This window comes from Thamnophis sirtalis, unplaced genomic scaffold (assembly GCF_051295495.1).
Source record: "Thamnophis sirtalis isolate CommonGarterSnake01/CBP01778 unplaced genomic scaffold, rThaSir2_p1.2 scaffold_9, whole genome shotgun sequence".
Lineage (NCBI taxonomy): Eukaryota > Metazoa > Chordata > Lepidosauria > Squamata > Natricidae > Thamnophis > Thamnophis sirtalis.
Genome location: NW_028261389.1, coordinates 69,924,753 through 69,947,824, shown reverse-complemented (window position 1 = coordinate 69,947,824; position 23,072 = coordinate 69,924,753). Strand labels below are relative to the sequence as shown.

Sequence of the window (23,072 nt, the reverse complement as noted above, 5' to 3'; positions counted from 1 at the left end):
TAGGCAGATTATATTATGAATTTAGTGGCCCCTGAGGTCCAAAAGGTTGGGGAACCCCTGTTTTAAAGCATGAAGCAAATGCAAGTTAGGAAACAATGAGTAGGCAATGCTTTGGCAAAGAGATGCATCTCTGGGCCATGTTTATATTAGTGCATAGTTCAAAAGCTGATAAAGCTTTCCAACCAGTTGGAAATGATTTCCACTGTGCATTTTAGTGGTTTCCCAGAAAGGTCACCGCCAAAGCAGTAATTTTCCTGGAATCCCTAACCTTCTATTTCCTGATAGATCAATCTTGGCCATAGAGTACATTTTGTTTATAACTAAGAAATCTTTTCCAGTTTTTGAAACCACTGAGCATGGTATCCTGCTGGACCGTTGGCAAAAGTTGCTGGATGGAAGCACCAGTTGTGACGATTCTGCTCCTGCCTGAATGGGGGTGGGAGTGATGCTTTCTTCTATGGTTTTAACTCTTAAGTAGAAGCTTGGAATGAGGCCTTATGAACACACAAGGATACTTGACTTTGTGTCAACGTCATCCCAAGTGGAAACAAACAAGCGGTGAAAAATCCTGCACCTACAATCTGTCATGGCTGCATCTCTCCTTAACCAAACTTCATAAGCAGATAGTCCAGGCAGCCCGTGGCTCTGAACCTGCATGTGGCTCTTTCATCAGTCTGCTATGGCTCCCTGTTATTAGTCAGCTCTACAATTGATAGGGCTTTTGGTTAGGGCAGGTAGATGCCACACTAGGGATGCCGCACTAGGAGGAGACTCTATGGTGGGGGAACCAGACTTCCAGTTGGCAGAGGAAAAAGGACATCACGCTAGGAGGAGACTCTATGGTCGATGAACCAGACTTCCAGTTGGCACAGGAAAAAGGACGCCACGCTAGTAGGAGACTCTGGTGGGGGAACCGGACTTCCAGTTGGCAGAGGAAAAAGGATGCCACACTAGGAGGAGACTCTATGGTGGGGGAACTGGACTTCCAGTTGGCAGAGAAAAAAAGATGCCACGCTAGGAGGAGACTCTATGGTGGGGGAACTGGACTTCCAGTTGGCAGAGGAAAAAGGACACCACACTAGGAGAAGACTCTATGGTGGGGGAACCAGACTTCCAGTTGGCAGAGGAAAAAGGACACTACACTAGGAGAAGACTCTATGGTGGGGGAACCGGACTTCCAGTTGGCAGAGGAAAAAGGACGCCACACTAGGAGGAGACTCTATGGTGGGGTAACCAGACTTCCAGTTGGCAGAGGAAAAAGGACGCCACATTAGGAGGAGATTCTATGGTGGGGGAACCGGACTTCCAGTTGGCTCCAGAATTGAACAGGGAGCTTCCAGTTAGGACCTTTGTGGCTCTTAGAGTGTTTAAGGTTGCCAACCCTTGGGATAGTCTGACATTAGCAATGGGACACATTTTGTTTTACTCACTGGGGCTGCAGTAGAAGGTAGGTTTTTGAGCTGTTTTCAAAACCACTGTGCGCGTGCAAAGCACCAGTTGAATCCCACCACTGGGCTGCCCTTACACTGAAATATGCTGCCCCAGAGATAAAGTATAGCTAGTCACAGGTGGCATACAGAAAATGGGGGGTTGTGCCTGTCATGCGGGAATGCGCACGTGTGTGTGTGTGTCTCGCATTGCATTATGGGTGTGGCATGCCCTCGCACGCCCCCCCTGCGCTCCCCCTGCTTATGGCATGCGAGCCAAAAAAGGTTCACCATCGCTTGGTATAGGGTCACCTGCTTGAGCAGGAGGTTGGGCTAGAAGACCTCTTAAGGTTCCTTCCAGCTCCTTTAGATTTACTCCAGCCAGCTTGATAATCATAGATCTTCAATTGGGGGGGGGACACTTGTAGTTTCAGTGCAGTCTTCCAGTTTTTCAGGTGGTTGTTCAATGCCAAAATAGCTAACTTTTCAGAAGCACAGTTTTGTTTTTTTCTCCTGCAAAATAAGGAGGAATTGAGAGCAGGAGGCATCTTGGAAGTGAACTATTGCTTTCTATTCCACGTTTCTATTGACATGGCAAACTGAAATTTGGCGATTGGGGAAAAGGGCTGTCTGGGGAGGGTTAGGTTTATCACAGATGGGAACGCTTGTATCCAAGGCGCTTTGGTTCCCAAGATAAAACAGCTTTTTTCCCCAAACAGGGCAAAACAACCAGCTCCACGCTTTCTGTTTCTTGTAATCTCCCGTATGATACGTTCACTGAACAAGCTGTGGCCCCCAATTCTCAAAACATCCCCTTTCCTGCCTTTAAAACTACCGTATTTTCAACAGCTTCCAATTTTCCTATGGTCCTGCAAAGCTTGTTACTTGACACAATCCTGGTGACTATCCTCCCTTCCAGTGGTGGGATTCAGCTGGTTCGGACTGGTTTGGGCGAACAGATTGTTAAATTGCTGGCTGGCCCTGCCCCTTCCAGGAGTCCACACAGGCCCTATTTTGGCTCCCAGGTAAGTGCAGGGAGGCCTACTAGGCCCAAAATGGGGTGCAGTGCACCCCTCACCATGGCCTGTTTTTGTTCCCAGGAGGCTGCAGAGAGGCCTATTAGGCCCAAAACGGGGCACGGGGACGGCACTGTCCCTCCCACACATTTTTGCTCCCACGAGGGTGCTGCCTGTCACACCTCCCGGCCACGCCCACCATGGCCACGCCCACCCAGCTAGTCATGAGGGCAGAGAACCGGTTGTTAAATTATTTGAATCTCACCACTGCTCCCTCCCCAATACAATTTTCTAGCAATTCTTCCTTTTCCTATTAGTTTTAGTCCTTGACGTACGACCATAATGGGGACTGGAATGTCCATCACTAGATGATGCAGTCATTAAGTGAGTCGCGCTGATTTTGCTATCTTTTTCGCTGTGGTCGTTAAGTGAATCACATGGTCATTAAAAAAATCAGCTTTTCCCATTGACTTTGCTTGTCAGAAGTCCCAGAAGGTGGCAAATGGTGGCCCTGAATCATTGCAACTGTCACAAGAACATGCTGGTTGCCAAGCAACTAGATTCTGATCATGTGACCATGGGGATGCCACAACGGTGTTAAGTACATTGGACTGATCATGAATCATTTTTTTTCCAGCCCCATTGTCTCAAAACAATTGTTAAATGAATGGGACATAAGTCAAGGGTTCTCTGTGTGAGATTTTATAGGCAGAAGGTGAGAAAAGCTGGAAGAGGAGAAATCCTTCTAGGATTGCTGTGGTGGGGCCAGTGCAGGGGTGGGTTGCTAATCCCATTCCAACCGGTTCGGTTGGAACGGGACCGCCGGCGTCCTCGTGCACGCGTGCAGTTCACGCATGCGTCTTAGCGCCTGCGCGATGCTCCAGCTGCTTGCGGAGACTCACACAGGCGCTGTATGTGCCATCCAGCTGCTCGTGGAGAATCACGCAGGCGCTGTATGTGCCATGCGCCTGCGTGAAAGCGCAGAAGCCTTCAAAGACCGGTAAGGAATGTGGACGGGCGGGTGGGCCCTTCGCCGTTCCCGGAAGTTACTTACTTCCAGGTTCGCCGACCAACCGGTTCGCGGGGACTGCCGCGAACCGGTTGAAACCCACCCCTGGGCCAGTGGTTAGAATGCAGTATTGCAGTTTGATGATCACTGGCTCCAGATTGACTCCATCCTTCTGAGGTCGGTAAAATAAGGACCCCAGATTGTTGGGGACTATATGCTGACTCGGTAATCAGCTTAGAGACGTCTCTAAAGCACTGCGAAGCGGTATATAAGTCCAAGTGCTATTGCTATTGTAAGAAATAATGGGTGGCACTTAGAAACACCATCCTGAAATTTTACCAGTAACCTAGCCAGTGAGTGGGAGCACAGGTAAGTTTTGTTTGTTAGGTGAGCAGTGAAAGGCCTGGATAGGTAAAGGTAAAGGTTCCCCTCGCACATATGTGCTAGTCGTTCCCGACTCTAAGGGGTGGTGCTCATCTCCATTCCAAAGCCGAAGAGCCAGCACTGTCCGAAGACGTCTCCGTGGTCATGTGGCCGGCATGACTAAATGCCAAAGGAACACGGAACGCTGTTACTTTCCCACCAAAGGCGGTTCCTATTTTTCTACTTGCATTTTTTACGTGCTTTTGAACTGCTAAGTTGGCAGAAGCTGGGACAAGTAATGGGAGCTCACTCCGTTACGCGGCGCTAGGGATTCGAACCACCGAACTGCCGACATTTCTGATCAACAAGCTGAGCGTCTTAGCCACTGAGCCACTGCGTCCCTGGAAAACGGTGATGAATTAGCAAGCAGACCCAGAGGTTCAATATTTGCAAGTCCACCTAACAACTTGGCTAGTCAACAAAAGGCTTAATAATGGAGGGAAACAGGCAAAGCAAGTTTGTAATCTCTGGGTCTCTGATGATGAAATGAATTCTCTGTTCCTTTCCTAATATTTAGAGGTTGAATCCCTAGCAGGCAGTTCTTGCTCTCTCTTACTAGGAGGTAACCCTTATCTTCAAAAACTGAGAGAAAATTGTCAGGTCTCAGTAGTTTGTCACCAAATTTCTTCCCCTTAACGACTTACGTGAGTCACGCTCTGAGCCAATGCAGGAAAATCAAACAGACTGCATGATTGAGCAAAACTCAGATTTTAACCTTCCAGTTTCATTATAGAATAAATTATTCCCTTTTCTTCCAGGGCATTGTCTTTGGCTGCTAATGGAGCTTTGTCGCTTCAGTTTCAAAGCACTGAAATGAGAATTTGTGGTAAGACAGGGATGGTGTCACAGTTCCCACCGATGCCCTAATTAAATCATGAGTCTCGAGCCAAGCTTCAAAAGAAATCCAGCTATTTTTCCAAGTGAAGCCAACTCTGACCTCACTTAATTCACGCCTCGGCTCTGACCCTGTTTCCCCCCTCCCCCCGCAAGGTGCGTCATCAGTCACATTCCCCAATGAAACAATTTCCCATTGTTGGAAGAAATGTCTTTCTGGGTTCAGTTCCAAGCGGGGGAAAAGACACTGGAAACATGGAGGCTGCTTGGAAAGATGGTTTAATGGTGGACAGGACCACATGGCTTGAATTCCTGAACAGAAAAGGGCAGAGATGCTGAAAGTCTCTAGTTTTATGTCCTCTCTGGGCTTTGGACTTGAGCTTGTATTGTGATTGGTTGTCAGACTCCCATGGCCCATGCAGGGGCAACTCTGTAGGCTGTCTCCCAAACTTGCTGGGTGATGATGTAATCTTCCAAGGTCCCATGTGATGAGATGGGTAAAGGGCTAATACTATCTTGTCCTGAGGCCCATGCCTTAATGCCATCACCCTGGAGCTGAAGGGGGAGACCTTTGTTATGTAGAATAGGCAGGCTCAGGCCTTAATAGCTCATTCATAAAGGTGAGGGCAGCTGAGTTTCTGTCTCTCTTGAGTTTCTACTTCTCTTTTTAGGGGAAATATTCTGCCTTTTTAATATTTCCCAAAATATTTCATTTCTCTAGGAGAGGGGTTGGTTTTAACTTCCAACAATAAGGAGCAGAAGTCCCTCCCTCCGGCCACTGTGGGTCACCATGGAAATGGCCTTGATATAGAGATGACTGGAATGTACTTTTGCATTGACTGAAGTGCAATTCCCTTGCTGCAGCTGCAAGGCTCGGTTCCCCATCCCCCTGCCTATGGCTACTCGAGAGCAGGTCAGGGATGCTTCGCAAGTAGACAGATGGGGGCTTACTTCTGGCCTTATTTTCCCCAACAACCCCCCCCCCCAAAATCTGGAATTCTGCTAGCTGTTGAGTAGGATTTCTTTGCAAAAGTGAGCAGCAAAGAAAGAAGCAGGGAAATAGAGAGATGGAGAAAAGCACACTCCAATGATAAAAATGGAGCTACGGATCCGAGGGCCTTTACATGTCAATCCCCAACTCTTCCCATAATTTGGGGAGTTCCAACACATCAGGAAGACACCAGGCTGGGGTCTGGGTTGAAAAAAGCTCTTTGGGGCTCCAGGCTGTCTCTCCATCTCTGTTTCTTGGATGTCATCACTTTTCCCTTCAACTATGTAGCCTTCAAGTCTCTTGTGACTTTGAGAGGGACCAAGATCCTTTAGGTATTCACGTACCTATAAGGAGAAGGGAATCATATGCATATTTATCCCAGAGAAAAGCGGACTAAGGGGAACTTGATAAGACTTGGATACGAGTTCCATATTGTCACAACTAAAGATTAGGTTAAGGTAAAGGTTCCCCTTGCACATATGTGCTAGTGGTTCCCGACTCTAGGGGGCAGTGCTCATCTCTGTTTGAAAGCCAAAGAGCCAGCGCTGTCCGAAGACGTCTCCGTAGTCATGTGGCCGGCATGACTAAACAGCTTAGGCGCACAGAATATTGTTACCTTCCCACCAAAGGTGGTTCCTCTTCTACTTGCATTTTTTTACATGCTTTCGAACTGCTAGGTTGGCAGTAGCTGGGACAAGTAACGGGAGCTCACTCTGTTATGCAGTGTTAGGGATTCAAACCGCCGAACTGCCGACATTTCTGATCGACAAGCTCAGCGCCTTAGCCACTGAACCACTGCATCCCTTAGCTTAGTTAGGTCAAAATAAAAACCCAGTTGGGAGAACCCGCTCACAACCATGGAAAAGGCAGGGCTTTAGAATGACCCTGTGTAAGATATATTATAGATGCACAGTATGTTGGTTTAGTCTTGCTTCAACATAATATCTTCTATGTTCTCTTACTCCCAGTCTCAAAGATTGCAACTTCGTGAAGTAATGAAAATTCAGGTAAGTACTATCCTATTTCCGGCCTCCTGAGAACAATGGTTTTAATGCCTTTCTGGTAACAGGAAACCATGGCTGAACTATTTAGACTGCAGGTGCCTTTTTCAGTGCTCAATGGTTCTGAAAGTAATCCAAAGAAATCTAATTTGGAGCTCAAATCTCTCTCTCTCTCTCTCTCTCTCTCTCTCTCTCTCTCTCTCTCTCTCTCTCTCTCTCTCTGTCTCTCTGTCTCTCTGTCTCTCTCTGTCTCTCTGTCTCTCTCTGTCTCTCTCTCTCTCCCCCTCCCTCCCTCCCCCCTCCCTCTCTGCCTCTCTCTCTCTCTGTGATATCTTTGTGACCAAAGTTTATTAGAGCTGTCATAAACACCTTTTTATTAGTTTCACTGTTTTAAATGGGGTTTTACACTTGGTAAGCCACCTTGAGTCGCCACGGGTGAATAGGCGGCAATATACATTATAAATAAATAAACAAACAAACGTGATAGAGATGGCTTGCTACCATCTGCTTTTGGGGATTTTCTGGTGGTCTCCCATTCGACCAGGTGCAACCAGCCAGGTGCAACCCCAAGTCGAATATGGACAGAGGTATTAAGAAACCGTGCTGATGTCTAATCCTCCCCTTAAGAGCTGTTGTGATGGATATGGAGGAAGGTGAAGACAAACATCCAGACCTGTGGTTCTTAAATGATACAACCTCCAGACGGAATTTTAGGCCATCAACAAGAACAAGGCTTAATATGTTTGTGGAAATGTGTAATTCTGGCTACCTGTTTGCCAAAAGGCCTTCTGTGATCAGCCTCACCCAGAATGACTTTCAATTCACTTTCTAATGCTTCAAAGGCATGTTCACTCCTCCCTCACCACTGGCAGTGGCATGCCCACCACACCCATGCACAAACACTAAAATTAGCCAGGAAAGCATTTGTACAGAACTCAAATATCAATAGGGTCACATGCAATTTAAAAGCTCAATCAATCAAGGATTCCTTGTTTGCCTTCATTAAAACCAAGACCAAGTGGACAGGAGATGGCAAAGGATCAGACGCTTGTCAGGACCTTGTTCATCTAACACAGGGGTGTCAAACTCAAGGCCCGTGGGCCTCATCCAGCCTGCAGAGTGGTTAGATCTGGCCCATGGTGCTGCCCTGGAAACAGCGAAGGACAAGCCTGCAGTGACTCTACCAGTGAAAGCAGAGCTCGGGCTCTGTTTTCGGTTGCAACGGTCTCCTGCAGCCATTTGCCAGCAAAAACGGAGCACAAAGAGGGCCACATGCAGCCCGACTGAGCTCCATTTTCACTGGCAGAGGGCTGCAAAAGGCCTTTGCATCTAAAAACAGAGCTTGGGAGGGCCACGTGCGGCCCTCACAAACTCCGTTTTCGCTGGCAGAGGGCTGCAAAAGGCCTTTGCATCTAAAAACAGAGCTTGGGAGGGCCACGTGCGGCCCTCACGAACTCCGTTTTCGCTGGCAGAGGACTGCAAAAGGCCTTCGCATCTAAAAACAGAGCTTGGGAGGGCCACGTGCGGCCCTCACGAACTCCGTTTTCGCTGGCAGAGGGCTGCAAAAGGCCTTTGCATCTAAAAACAGAGCTTGGGAGGGCCACGTGCGGCCCTCACGAACTCCGTTTTCGCTGGCAGAGGGCTGCAAAAGGCCTTCGCATCTAAAAACAGAGCTTGGGAGGGCCACGTGCGGCCCTCACGAACTCCGTTTTCGCTGGCAGAGGGCTAGCAAAACAAACTACTAGCAAAAGTGGCATCTGACCACACAAGTGACGTCGAGCTGACCATGCCCACCTTGGCAAATGCTCCCCTGCGGTCAAACCCAACCCTGATTTAGCCCTCAATAAAATCGAGTTTGACACCCCTGACCTAGCACATTTTATTAAAAGTCATATTTGGAAAGGGTATTGCCAAACTCCTTCTGAGGTAAAACTCCAGTGGAAGAAACAAAAAAAGTCTTAAATTGTGTAATTTATGTAAATGCAAGTTTTCATTCTTGGTTGGCTTAATCATAATTTCATCATCTTCCTGGCAAATAGTGTAGCCTAACTCTTCATAGGAAGCCATAAACGGACAATTCACCATACTAAGGAGGGCTATAAAATAAACTATAAACTTTATTGGTTTAATGTTAACGAGAATAATAATTTATGGAGGAATATAAGTTTCCCAATCACATTAATATTTAACAAGCTTCCTGTTATTCAGCATTACGTACAACCTATGTGAGGCCATCATAAGCTCATTAGAAAATAACCAATGTTACTACAAAAGTACAATGTTTGGAGGCGCTAACTAGCAATGATATATTACTTCCCTGAGTGGTGTGGCACCTTGAATATGAACAGATTTATTATGTTATGACTATGGTGCTATGCTATGGTGACACTGGACATGATGAAATGAAACATCACTAACTTCAGAGGACAAATATTCAAAGAAGATTTTGGCAACAATTCATAGAATTGTAAAAAAAAAAAAAAAGCTATCGAGGTGTTTCGTGATGACAGATTTGAAATATGTTTCCTTTAAGTACTGAGTGGCGAAGAACTATCACATTCATAAATCTAACATTAAAGGCCAATAAAGTTTACAGTTTCTTTTATAGCCGTCCAATGTCTGATGAACTCATAGACTGAGTGGTTTACTCTCTCGAAATTATGGGGAAGATTTGAAGGCACGGCTTTGGGTGTGGTCATTACACCACAACTGTCATAACATGGAGGGAATTACGACCTACGTATGAATGCTGTCAAACAATTTGTTGTCAAAAAAACAAAGGATAAATGGCACAGGATAAAAGTTAAGATTTCCTAAACATGTATGTTCACCTAGATACAGATTAAGATCTTGCATCATGCAAGTAAGTCCTCAGTTAAGAGGTTTACTGAAACAAACATATGTTTGCTGGGAGAAATGCACAATATTTACCGTGAGAGAGAGACTTAACTTATGTGGTTCAACCTCATAAAAAGACTTAACAGTTCTAAGCGCACATAGTTTGGCTGCATTCAAATATGACCCAAGTATTTGTCATGTTTGTTGAAAAAATGATGCAACTTGATTTTTTTTTCCCTTTGATGATCCTGGGAAAATGGAATTTCCAAGCTCATATGGTTGGTTCTTCTGTTGTCCCAGGTTCCCCCCCCCTTTTTTTCCCCCTTCCTTTTCCTTTCCTTTCCACCAGCTGGCTTTTGATACTACCGTGGGACTTGAACTCACGATCTCCCGCTTTCCAGCCTGGTGCCTTAACCACTAGGCCAGCGATGGGGAACCTTTTTTTTTTGGCTCACGAGCCAAAATCAGGGGGAGCGCAGAGGGATCGTGCATGGGAGCGCCGCACCCATAATGCAATGTGCAACCCCCAGCACGCATGCGAGCATGACAGGTGCTCCCCCCATTTTTTGCATACTTTTTCCGCCTTCCCCAGGCTCCAGAGGCTTTATAGGAGCCTGGGGAAGGCCAAAACAGCCTCCCTCCCACCCGGAGGCCCTCCAGAGGCTTCAGGAGCTTCCCTCAAGGCTCCGGAGCGCAAAAAACCAGCCCTACAGGCAAACTGGAAGTTCAGGAACAGACTTCCGGTTTGCTCGTAGGGGCGGTTTAAGCCCTCCGGAGCCTTCAGGGGCCTTCTGGAGGCTTCCCTGAAGGCTCCAGAGGACAAAAAACAACCCTACAAGCAAACTGGAAGTCCTTTCCCGAAATTCCGGTTTGCCCGTAGGGCCAGTTTTTTATGCTCCAGAGGCTTCAGGGATGCTCCTGAAGCCTACAGAGGGCCTCCGGAGGGCGTGGGAGGATGTTTTCACCCTCCCCAGGCTCCTATAAAGCCTCTGGAGCCTGGGGAGGGCGAAAAATGGCCTCAAAAAAAGGCTAAAGTCAGCTGGCCAGAGCGCCCATGCGCCTCACGTGCCCTGACAAATGGCTCCATGTGCCACCTGTGGTACGCGTGCCATAGGTTCGTCATCTCGGCACTAGGCCAAACTGACTCTCCATTTCTTCCCAAAATGGTGCATAACACTGGCAACAGACTGTGAGAAAGTCAACTAAGTGTTGAATAAAATTCCTCAACCCTCATCCTTTCTAATTCAATGGAGCTTCTCAATAGATTTTACTTCACTCTTAAAAGCCCATTCTGATCTTGAACCACAACATGCTTAGTTTTAAAAACTTAGTTCAAAAGTAACATTCCAAAGCAGTGACTCTGAATCGCAACAGCCTCAAGATGTGTGGACTTCAACTCCCAGAATTCCCAGGCAGCATGGCCATTGGCCAAGAGCTCTCTGGATTCCTTAAAAGGGATTTCAGTTCTTTCAGTCAGAGGATGAAAAGAAAGTGATTTAACTCTTAAATCTTGGTGAATCATAAAAGCTAATTCACCTTCCTTTAAGAGAGTCTCCTTCAGAATTACTCCCTGAGCCCTTATACCTCAGCTTGCAGCCAACAATTTGCAAATCTCATTTTCTAGAGCAAACCTATGATTCAGATTTAGAAAAACAGAGTTGGAAGGGACCTTGAAGATCTTCTAGTCCAACCTCTTGCTTAAGCAGGAAACCCTACACCACTTCAGACAAATGGTTATCTAGCATCATCATAAAAACATCCAGTGTTGGAGCATTCACAACTTCTGGAGGCAAATTGTTCCATTGATTAATTGTTCTAACTGTCAGGAAATTTCTCCTTAGTTCTAAATTGCTTCTCTCCTTGATTAATTTCCAAGCATTGCTTCTTGTCCTGCCCTCAGGTGCTTTGGAGAATAGTTTGGCTTCCTCTTTTTTGTGTAGCCCCTGAGATATTGGAACACTGCTATCATGTCTCCACTAGTCCTTCTTTTCAGCCTCCAATCCCCTGAGCATCTTTTTGCTCATCTCTGCAATCTTTCTAGAGTCTCGACAACTTTTTAACATCATGGCAACCAAAAGTGGATGCAGTATTTCAAGTGTGTCCTTACCAAGGCATTATAAAGTGGTATTAACACTTCACGTGATCTTGATTGTATCCTTCTGTTTATGCAGCCTATGGGTGATGTTTGAATAGATCCTGGATTGGCCTGATTTTCAGAGATTTCTTTCAATCTGGCTATATGAGAATTTTAAGTTCTCTGTAGATGCTCTCAGCAATGCTTAATGCAGCAAAGAAACTTGCTTAGGTTTTTAAAACAAACACTACAGATAATCAACAAGATATGACTGGTGCCTTAATGAATGTTCAAAGTTACGACAGACAACCCATAATTATATATAAACCTGTTTCAAAATTACAATGTTGCAGTGCCCTTGTGGTCACTTGCCCTTATGACCAACCAAAGACATGGACATGGTAGGGTGCCCCATAGACATCAAATAAATGCTTCAAAGAGCTACTCCGTTAGGGCCCTGGCCTTTAGCCTTACTTCATTTAGCCACATTTCATAGAATACTTCAACAACAAAGGACAGGTAAAGGTAAAGGTTCCCCTCGCACATATGTGCTAGTTGTTCCTGTCTCTAGGGGGCGGTGCTCATCTCCATTTCAAAGCCAAAGAGCCACCACTGTCCGAAGACGTCTCAGTGATCACGTGGCCAGCATAACTAAAGGCTGAAGGTGCATGGAACGCTGTTACCTTCCCACCAAAGGTGGTTCCTATTTTTCTATGTGCTGTCGAACTGCTAGGTTGGCAGAAGCTGGGACAAGTAACAGAAGCTCACTCCGTTATGCGGCACTAGGATTCGAACCCCCAAACTGCTGACCTTTCTGAACGACAAGCTCAGCGCCTTAGCCACTGGGCCACCGCGTCCCTACAACAAAGCACGGCCTGTTCCAAAAATCCCAATTTTCAAACCACAGGTTCTGTGTTCACAAAACATGCTACACCCAGATTAATCAAATCCAAGCATGACTTGGTGAAACGTACAAATCAGGTAATATTGAAAAGAAAAAGAACAACAAACCATTAAAATGCCAACTGTTTCAATATTTATTTATGATACAAGACCAAACCAAGTAAAAGGGCCAGCATGCAGTGCACTAACTATGCAAAGAAATTTTAAACTTGTGAGAAAATCCTAAAGCCATGAGCAACTAACAATTCACAGCACGAAGGGAAGAACCAGACAATTCCTAATAGCTATTGATAAGAATTCTGCAACCTTCTCTGGCTTCTCTAATTCTCATTAGAATTATTAAAAATTGGAAGTATTAAACTTGATCCCGATTGGGTATACAACGGACATTCTTAATAGTACATGCAAGGCAGATTCTACCTCCGATTCAGAAATAATAAAAAGAAGTCAAAAAATAAGTGTTAATTAAACTAGACAGAGAAAGGATAATAAGATAAGAAAGAGACAAAGCAGGTTTCGATGTCTGGGAAATAACCAAGGGTGTCTGTTGTTTGTGTATCAAAATAAGATTAATGGTCAGGTTCTGCCCCTTTTCAACATGTGCCATGTCCAATCCATATGAAAAAGAGCCAAGGCTTTGGCTGCACAGCCATGCTATTTTCTTCAGTGTTTTGACCTCCCACCCCATAGATGTTCCTGGCAATAAGCGTCTTAATTACAGCATGAGGAAAGAAAAGCAGTGTGTGTGTGTGTGGGGGGGGGATGCAACTCTTTCCATAAAATTTCTTTCCAGCTACTACTTTTGCTTTCCAGCTACTGGCATACTTAATAGTTGCCGTGCAACACTTTGATCTGCTCTCCAAAAAGCCCTTGGAAGTGTGAGGGTCAGCAGAACAAAGCATCTGCCTGTAACTCCTTAATGCCAACATGCCTCTTCTCGCAACAACAAAGCAATTCTGGAAAAAGTGTCACGGGCAGATACTGCTTCTGTGCTTCAAAACACTTTGGAGAGATCGTAAATGTTGAATTTGTTCACCCTGGCTAGTATTTATTACAGATGATGGCCAAGAGTCCTGCAATGTTTCTCATTCCAAAATGCAAAATTATTTTCTTATTCTTATTTTCTTCCAGCCAAAGACCAATGGAATGCAAAAAGGAGTAGATATCCTGGCAAGCATTTTCTAAAACCATCCCAAACCTTCCACCCCGAAGAGCAAACTCGGCTGAAGCTTTGGGGGGGAAAAGGGGAATCAATCAACCAGAAGCAAAAGCACACCAAGTTGTGTGGCAATTAGTTTCTCGAGAGGGTGGGAAAATTCCTGGGGAGGGGAGGGGAAAGGGTGAAGAGGAAGGCCAAGCCCTACCTGTTCCAGGTGGCATTGGAGCAGGCCCGCTGGTGCTGAGTCCCCCGCTCGTCCAAGGCAGCTGTCTCTCTCTTGCCCAGATCGCTGAGGCTGGGCGAACTCATGAACTTCAACCTGCGAAGAGTCCTCATGGTCAATGTGGTATTGTGGCCGATGGCTAGAGAAACCCCATCCTCTTTTACCACACACAGACACACACGCAGCTGAGCCAAAAGGGTGTGGTGGTGGGGGGGCAAGTTCTCCGTCTGCTGATCAAAAGCGAAACTTAAAAAAAGAAAAAAAAAAGGAAAACCAACAGGAAAGAAAAAAACAAAACGAAGAAAAGAGAACCAGTCTCTAGAGAACAGTCCTCGGCCAGCAAGAAGACAAATCCTTTAATCAGAGCAATTCTGACATTCCACAGCCCGCTTAATCGTAGCGATGGGTTGGTGCTGCTTTCTTCTTCTTCTTTCTGGCCCTTTTTGCCCCAGCCAAGGAATCACCACGTTTCTCTCTCCTGGCCCTCAACAGATGGAGATTCATTCAGCCCAAATGTTCCACCTGCCATAGTAAACATTTCTTTCACTGAATGCACAGATGGCTCCTCCTCCTCCTCCTCTTTGTAACAAGAGACGGAGCTGCTCAGGGCGGGGGGGGGGGGGGAGAAGAAGAGCTACCCACAAAATATGACGTATGGAAATTTCACGGCAAAGTTTCACAACCGCTGAAACTTTGCCACATTACAACACAGACTCTTTTCCACTGGGGCAAAGAATAACTCAGCTGCAGGATGCCTGAGCTGAAAAGGGCGAACAAGCCTCATCTGAGCTCACCTGTTTAAAGAGACAAACTCATTTTTTTTTTGCAAAAGCTATTCAGAAGATGTCCTACGGGCCCCCGAGGCTCACATTCCTCCAGGCTTCCTAAATTGGGATGCAGATTTACAACAAGGGTCATAGATCTAACTATGGGAAGGGACAGGCTTGCAAGCCGGAGCCCTTAAATCATCTGACTTGGAACTCCAGGCATTTTGTAGGTATTCACTTCCTTTGTTATGCAAAGCTGGAAATAAAGGATGCACCAGTTTCTGAAACTTTCCGATTTCATGTAAACAGGAAGGCAGAGGACCAAGAAACACACAGGGCTTATTCTATAATGTTTCTACAGAATGGACATAAAGTTGTTAACCAGCAGTATTATTGAATATGAGCACTGATTTGATAAGGCACCACAAGGAAGTAACAGGACCAAACAAAATGTGCACACCCAAAAAGAACAGTCAACATGCATATATATATATATATATGCAATACAGCCCAGGTTCGAATCCCAGGAAGGGTATGGCTAGCTAATGAGAGCTAAATAGCTTGAAATAAATCTATACTAGTCTCCCTTTATTTATTTATCAGCACAAATACAATACAACACACACACACACACAAACACATTTATTTATTTATTTATTTATTTATTTATTTATTTATTTATTTATTTATTTATTTATTTATTTAAAGTCACATTTAAAGTCACTCTGATAACGGATCAGAGCCTGTGGCTTAATGTCTAAGCCGTCTGCCTAATATGTAATATAGCCCAGGTTCGAATCCCAGTAAGGGCATGGCTAGCTGATGAGAGCTAAATAGCTTGAAATAGATCTATATAGTCTCTCTTTATTTATTTATCAGCACAAATAAAACACACAGGCTTCAGGAAGGCTTGCTAGGCCCCAAATGGTGTATGGGTGTGTGGTGGATGTGTGCTGCATGCACCACCACCCCCCCGCCATGGCCACTTTTTAGTCTCAGGAGGCTTTAGGAAGGCCTGCTAGGCCCAAAAGGTGTGTGTGTGTGTGTGTGTTTGTGTGTGTGAGTGCGGCATGCCCCTCCTGCCATGGCCACGTTTTGGTCTCAGGAGGCTTCAGGAAGGCCTGCTAGGCCCAAAAAGGGGTGCAGGGGAGTCGTGCATGCATGGGGAGGGGTGCAGGGAGAGTGTATGGGGTCACACATGCAGGGGTGTGGGGTGTTGCGTGTGTATTGCATTCTAAGTGTGGGCATGTGCACGCGTGCTACACACAAGGACAAAGAGGTTAGCTATCACTGTTTTAGACTATTGTAGACTAGATGATCTCAGGCAGGCCTTTGGCCAGGGAAAGTGAAGCCCCTTTTGCTTTGTTTCTACCCTATTTTCACCATCTTTTGTTTTTTTTTACTTGTACTTAATATATTAAATATTTTAATTGTATTATAAGTATGTGATGGGATGTAGTTTTGTCTTGTTTTAGTTGTTTTGAGCCACCCAGAATCATTGGGAACCAGATGGCATATCAAACAAACAATAAATCTCGGAGGTTCCTTCTAACTGTTACATTTCATGAGTTTATGAGAAGCTTGTTTCGGAGAAATGGCAAAGTAGCACCATCTTATTGGTCAACCAAAATCTCCCAGAGCAGGGGTCAGCAACCTTAAGCACTCAAAGAGCCACAAAGGTCCTAACCGGAAGCCCCCCCCCATTCATTCTGGAGCCATCCGGAAGTCCAGTTCTCCCACTATAGAGACTCCGCTTAGCACGGCATCCTTTTTCCTCTACCTGTCCTAACTGAAAGCCCTATCAATTGTGGAGCTGACTGGTGACAAGGAGCCGCAGCAGAGGGATGAAAGAGCCACATGCGGCTCCAGAGCCACAGGTTGCTGACCCTTGTTCTAAGGCAACTCCTTCTCCTCCGCTATCAAAACTTTCCAAATGCCTTATATTAAAACAGTCATATCACTCTCCTCCTACCCAAACCAGGAAATTCTCTTTGATGCTATCCTTCATTTTGACCCATTGATGCGGTAAATGATTGGATAATCTAATTTGCCCAAAGGAAAAAAAGTAAAGCGGTGAGATACAGTAAGCCGATCTGAGCATGATGTTTAGTGATTGGGTGGACAAACGCTTATCCTAGCCTACAATCTGAAGATTTCCTGGTCTCCTATCACCAGCTTGCCTTTTCAAAACCATCTACTACATGGAGAAGGGATGGAGAACCAGATGGAGAAGACCCAGTTATGGGTCATTCTAGAGCATAATTAAAGGGAATTGTTTCACATTTGCATTGGTTATTTCCTTCCTGGAATTTCCAAGGAGTTTCTCCGTTTATTCTATGTCCCTTGTTGTTATGGTTCACTGGCGGCCTGTGGAGATGGCAGCAGAGTTGGACAGTGAGGAGGTTGGGGAGGAACATGGGCTAGTCCTGGAGTCTGGGGAAGGCTCGGACAAGGACTCTGTGTCGGAGGCAGAGAGGGGGCCAGGGCCATCTGGGAGTTATGTGCTGCCTCTGGAGCCTCCAGAGTTGGACATAAGTGAGGCAGAGGAACAGGGGGAGCCTGTTTCTAGTGCGTGCATGCACAGAGCTGCCCGAAGGCAAGAACAGTTAAGACAAAAGGGACAACTCCGGAGTAAGGCTTGGAGGTGATTGGCTCCTCCCATAGGACATAAAGGAGGGGCAAAAGCACGTGAGCCTTTCCAGGAAGCAACTTCGTTCGTTCTGGTCGGTTTAAATTCTGAAGCTCAGTTTTGACTCTTTGCTACATGTGGCCTTGAAAGCTAATTGACAATTAGGTCTTTGGCAGTGTTTCAAGGGAGATAAAGGTGGGTGCTTATCAGCCGTATCCTGAAAGACTTTGGCAGACTTCTGTCGGACTCTTTACAAACTATTTGTGACTCTTTACCAGTTGTGAATGAACATAATTCACAACCTTTGAAATAAAAAGAGGGTTTGGGGGACTAAGCGTGTGCTTTTTACTGTATCAGGAAGCCTAGGTCAGAACACTTGTCTGCTCAAAGAGGGTTTTTTTAAACAGTTTTTTAAAAATTTTTGTTACATATTTTAACTTTTTTTATAAACAAAATGTTGTTCGTGTTTCCCCCCCTTTACATCTTCTATTATGCATAGTTCATTTTACATCATATTTTCCTTTTACATTTCAGTCATCTTATTTTCATTCCATATTCTCCTGCTTAATTTTAATTTCTTAAATTTCTTATATTCTTAAATATATAGTATATAATATAATATATAAACAATATCATTATTTGCCTCTCCAAATTAATCAAATTTAACATATTTCCATCTGTAATTTTGTTTTACATATATCTTCAAATGTAATTTTATATAGTAAACATTTCACTTAATTAGTTATCCACAAGTAATAATATTGATCTTTTACCCTCACATCATATTGAATATATCCTGTTAGCTATTTTTACCAAATTTCATTCTATTCTACTAGTAAATCCTTTCTTTCCTCCTTTCAACCATTTTTTCTTAGTCTCTCAGGAACTTTACTTCTCTTATATTCTCTTCTCTCCACCCATTTACCTAGTTTTTTTTTTCTTTTTCTTGAAATTTCTATATTTTTTTCTTTCCAATCTTTTTTCTCCTTTTTAATTTTATTGTTTTGGTAACTTTCCCCAGGTTTTTCCCAGTCTTTCCCCATTATTCCCACCTTTACTGTTTAACTTTCCCTTTTTTGAGGCCACTTCCCCCTTGTCTCCTTTTGGTAAATAACTGTAAATCCCAGTACAACATCGAAGTATTTTTCTTTTTCAATCTCTTTTTCTTCTATAGTATCTTCTTGTTCTTCATTCAGTCCCTTTTCTTTCTCCTTTTCTTCTTCTCCTTGTTCTAGATGTTCCCTCTGAGATTCCACTGGTTTTTTTCCCCATTTAGCATTTCACGTGCATCTTTTAACATATCAATTAAATCATTATACACCCAAAATTCCATATTGCCTGCTTAATCAATTTAACAAATTGTTTAAACTTTTTCTATCATATCACATTTACTTAAACTTAAGGTTCTTTTTTCTTCTCTTATTTCCAATTTCTAAAGTCCAATTCCACTTTTATTTGCTTTTCCTCTTCCACCAAAACAGCAAGTCCAATCTACAACACTGTTGCAAAAACAAATCCTCCTTTTTATTTCACACAGCTTCAAAGTATCCTTCTCTTGCAAGAGTCAAGGTTAGGTTAGGGCTCTATTTTCCTATGTTAGTTTCTATTAGGTCTTGTACTATCCTCTTCTCATCAGTAGGTTTCTCCCTCTCGGTCGTAAGCGATGTGTTCTAGCTGTCAAAAGCTGTCAAAGTCTGTATTTATTCCACAAAAAAATAGAAAAAGATAGCAAAAGAAAAGAAAACAATCCCTCCTCCCCGAGTTCTTTTATTATTTTTAATGTTTCCAAGTCCAAATTTGGGAATAAAAGTCTTCTAGGGCTTTCTGTTTTAATCTCCACCCTTTTTGTTTTCTGTTTTTAAATTGTGGTATTGTTTTGTTCGTCTTTTTTATTCCTTATTTGTACCCCACCCGCCCTGAGTTGGGTTGTTTCCCCTTCGGGGAAAAGGGCAGCATAGAAATATAATAAATTCAAATTCAATTGTTAAATCTGCCAAGTAGCCACTAATTTCCACTCTGGGTCTCTTTTTAATCCAAATTTAAAGTTTCTTGGGTTGATCACTCTTCCAACACTTTGTTCCAACACCTCTCCTCGTCAAATAGCTTGGTCCGGTTGCCCCCACTTTAGAGCAGCCATTAATATGGCCATTGCCGCTTCCGCTCTCAGCTTGAAGAACTTTATCTCAGACCTTTCGAGGAATTGCCGGTTCCTCTTTGGTTGTCGAGATGCTTCTTCTTTTTCACCTGTTTCTCCAGATCAGTTCTGAGCTGAAGGGCCCTGGCAGCGGGTGTCCAGTTGGGTTTTCACGGAGCCCATCAGAGCTCCACTATTTCCCAGGCATTCCTGTTGTGGTATTTCTGGCGAATTCCTCTGCTCAAAGAGTTTGTTGAAGACACATCCCAACCACTGAAAATTCCTTTCAGAAAATGCTCTTCTCTACATTCAATACGGAGATTCAACATCCATCCATCCATCCATCCATCCATCCATCCATCCATCCATCCATCTATATCACAACGAATACTTTCTCATTTCAAGTCCAGCAAGTCAGACTTTCCTCCAGAAATGACTCAGTATCTTATTTCAAGTTCAATTTTGCATATTTAAAAACGGCAGAGATCATTGTGGTGGCAATATTAAACTTGGACGAAAGAACAGGTCATACTCTTTCTCTTTGTCAGGGTTCCAAGTAACAACCCAAATGAAAAAAAAAAGACTCAGAGGCTTGAAGTTCCTCAAAGTTCCATTTTATTAGAGATGTCACATTGGCACATCTGGGAAAACCTGAATCTGAAAGGCTCCAGGTTTTTTCCCACCCCAATGAAAGTCCAAGACCCTGCTCAGCACCCACATTCCCATCACCTGGTCTGATCAGTCACCATCCCAATCTGAGATGCCTTTTAGTCACGCCCTTCCTGGTACAGGGCAAGATGTCCTTGACTCTCTGAGAAAGGAATGTTGTTTTGACTATGTATCTCCCACACTCCATATAAACCCCCCTCCCATTTTCCCACAGCAGAAAACGTGGCAGGCCTGAAGGCCCAATGCAAAAGATGTCTTCCAGGTCTGACAATCTTGGCTTTCTGTCTTTTGCTGGTTCTTGGCAAGAGGATAACAAAAGGTTCCGTATCTTAAGGCCAAAGGTGACATATAATTGCAACAATAAAGAAATGCCTGATAATAAAGTTAGATTCCTTTATAGACTAAGGACCTTGAGCCCTAACAAAATTACTATTAAAGGTAAAGGTTCCCCTTGCACATATGTGCTAGTCATCCCTGGCTCTAGGGGGCAGTGCTCATCTCCGTTTCAAAGCCGAAGAGCCAGTGCTGTCCGAAAACATCTCCATGGTCATGTAGCCAGCATGACTAAATGTCGAAGGTGCACGGAACAAGGTTACCTTTCCACCAAAGGTGGTTCCTGTTTTCCTACTTTCATTTTTACATGCTTTCGAACTGCTAGGTTGGCAGAAGCTGGGACAAGTAACGGGAGCTCACTCCCTTACGCGGCGCTAGGGATTCGAACAGCCCAACGGTTGACCTTTCTGATCGACAAGCTCAGTGTCTTAGCCACTGAGCCACCGGATCCCCTTACCAAAAATTACTATTAATGTAAATGGAAGAAAACACAAAATAATAAGAATGACATAAAAATGGTCTGTTATCGTTGCAAAATGGATTAATTGGTAATTAATAAGTCTAAATCCCACCCTTCAAATTTCTTATCTTATCAAAGATTTTAATATATTTTTTGTTATCTATCTAATTTTAAAGAGCCTACTAGCCAGGATTCTTGTGCTTAACAAAGTCACAACTAAGTTCTTGAAAAAAAAAGCAAGCAGAAATATTCAATAGTTGCTGGGAAAGGAACCTAACTGATATCTGCTGTAGTTATTAAATGCAGCAACGATAGAGTTGCGCAATCAGATTGAAACAAGATTTACTCTATTTTTTAGAATCAAATCTGGATGAACAAGAAAGCAGAAGGACAAATTAGCCATCTAGTGGGGGACAGCAAACATTTTGGGGAAGAAGCATGTCCATTGTTTTTAGCTTCTACAATGAGATCTGCAGGAAGAGAAAGGATTGATATTTTTGAGTGTTCTTCCTCACTTTTAAAAAATAAAGGCATTAATGCCCTGGATGTGTCTGCATCTGTATAACTGTCTGGTTTGGTTTTGCAACCCAACAAGACAGACACAGACTTCAGAGGATAATTAGAACTGCAGAAAAAACAATTGCTACCAACGTGTCTTCCATTGAGGACCTGTACACTGCACGAGTTAAAAAGAGGGCTGTGAAAATATTTACATCCTGGACATAAATTGTTTCAACTCCTACCCTCAAAACGACGCTATAGGGCACTGCACACCAGAACTAGACACAAGAACAGTTTTTTCCCCAAATGCCATCACTCTGCTAAACAAATAATTCCCTCAACACTGTCAAACTATTCACTCATTACTATTAATCTTCTCATTGTTCCTATCACCCATCTCCTCCCATGTATGACTGTATGACTGTAACTTCATTGCTTGCATCCTTACGATTTATATTGATTGTTTCCTAGTATGATTTGATTGCTTATTTCTACCTTATGACTATTATTAACTTTTGTACCTAATGATCTGTGACAAATGTATCTTTTATGTATACTGAGAGCATCTGCACCAAAGACTATTCTGATTTCTGCCTAAAATCACATCGAGTATTTTTGCTATTCTGAAATCCTAGATCAGAAGGAATTTTGAAGGTCATCTAGCCCAATCCCCTGTGGGACATAAATCCTCAGATCGTGTTTCATCTTGGCCTGAAAGGGCTGGCGATATGAACTTGAATGGCTGAAATGTTGCATGAATGGAGATTGCCCAATCTTGCGTGAACAAATTTTAGGCTCCCGATCTGGCAGATTTTTGCTGAGGTCATTTTGACCTACTACCATACAGTCTTCTAAACAATCTAATCCTGTTTAGGAGGATGCTGGATCAATGAGACATTTCTCATGGCCGTGTTCTTATCTCGGCCAAGACACCAAGGCTGCCTTCTTTCTGTCATTAAAAGTTCTGTAAAACTCAAAGCTCTCTGGATTTTTCCACAGTTGTCCTTAATTTTAATTCAAAGATCTTTTAAATGTTGTAAAGTGCAGCAGATCCTCAAGGCCAAGACTCTGGAGAGCTGCTAAGTGAAGATCCAATGATAGTAACTTTGGAGTAAATGTCCTTGGCTCACATCTAATCCGTCTTCCTGAATCACACAGACTTCTTATTCCAGTTCAGCCTCATATGAAGACCAGAAGCCCGGAACATGGAGGAGCTCCTTCCTATCTTAAGCTGTCCTTTGATGTCATTTAAGCTTCTTTCCTTTCCTCTGATTCTGACTTATTCTTGGAGTTGACTCTCTCCCACAATATTCCCATGGCCTCCAAAGGAAATATGAGCAGGCTTATTTCTATCACAGTTGGTGCTCTGGACTTCTTCTGGTTTGCTTTTATAAAGAATAAAAAGCAAGATATTTCTACACAGGTCATGATTTACTTCAGGTCACTGATAATGATTTAGCAAAAGCAGAGACATCACCCTGCCAACAAAAGTCTGTATAGTCAAGGCTATGGTTTTTCCAGTTGCAATGTATGGCTGTGAAAGTTGGACCATAGGAAAGGCTGAGCGCCAAAAAATGGAGGCCTTTGAACTATGGTGGTGGAGAAGACTCCTGCGAGTCCCTTAGACTGCAAGGTGATCAAACCAGTCAGTCGGTCAGTCCTAGAGGAGATCAACCCTGAC

At 44.0% G+C, this 23,072-nt stretch overlaps 1 protein-coding gene across 3 annotated transcripts in view; it reads right to left on the bottom strand.

Annotated features, from left to right (window-relative positions):
* The window catches only part of PRR5 (proline rich 5), a 100,169-nt gene that overhangs the window by 41,885 nt on the left and 35,212 nt on the right, over positions 1-23,072 (bottom strand). For 2 of the 3 annotated variants that reach the window (XM_087722217.1, XM_087722216.1), the window contains exon 3: positions 13,881-13,994. The exons of the other annotated variant lie outside the window; for it this stretch is intronic. In XM_087722217.1, the coding sequence (XP_087578343.1) occupies positions 13,881-13,994 (114 nt within the window). The remainder of the gene's footprint in view (positions 1-13,880; positions 13,995-23,072) is intronic. 3 annotated transcript variants of the gene reach the window in all.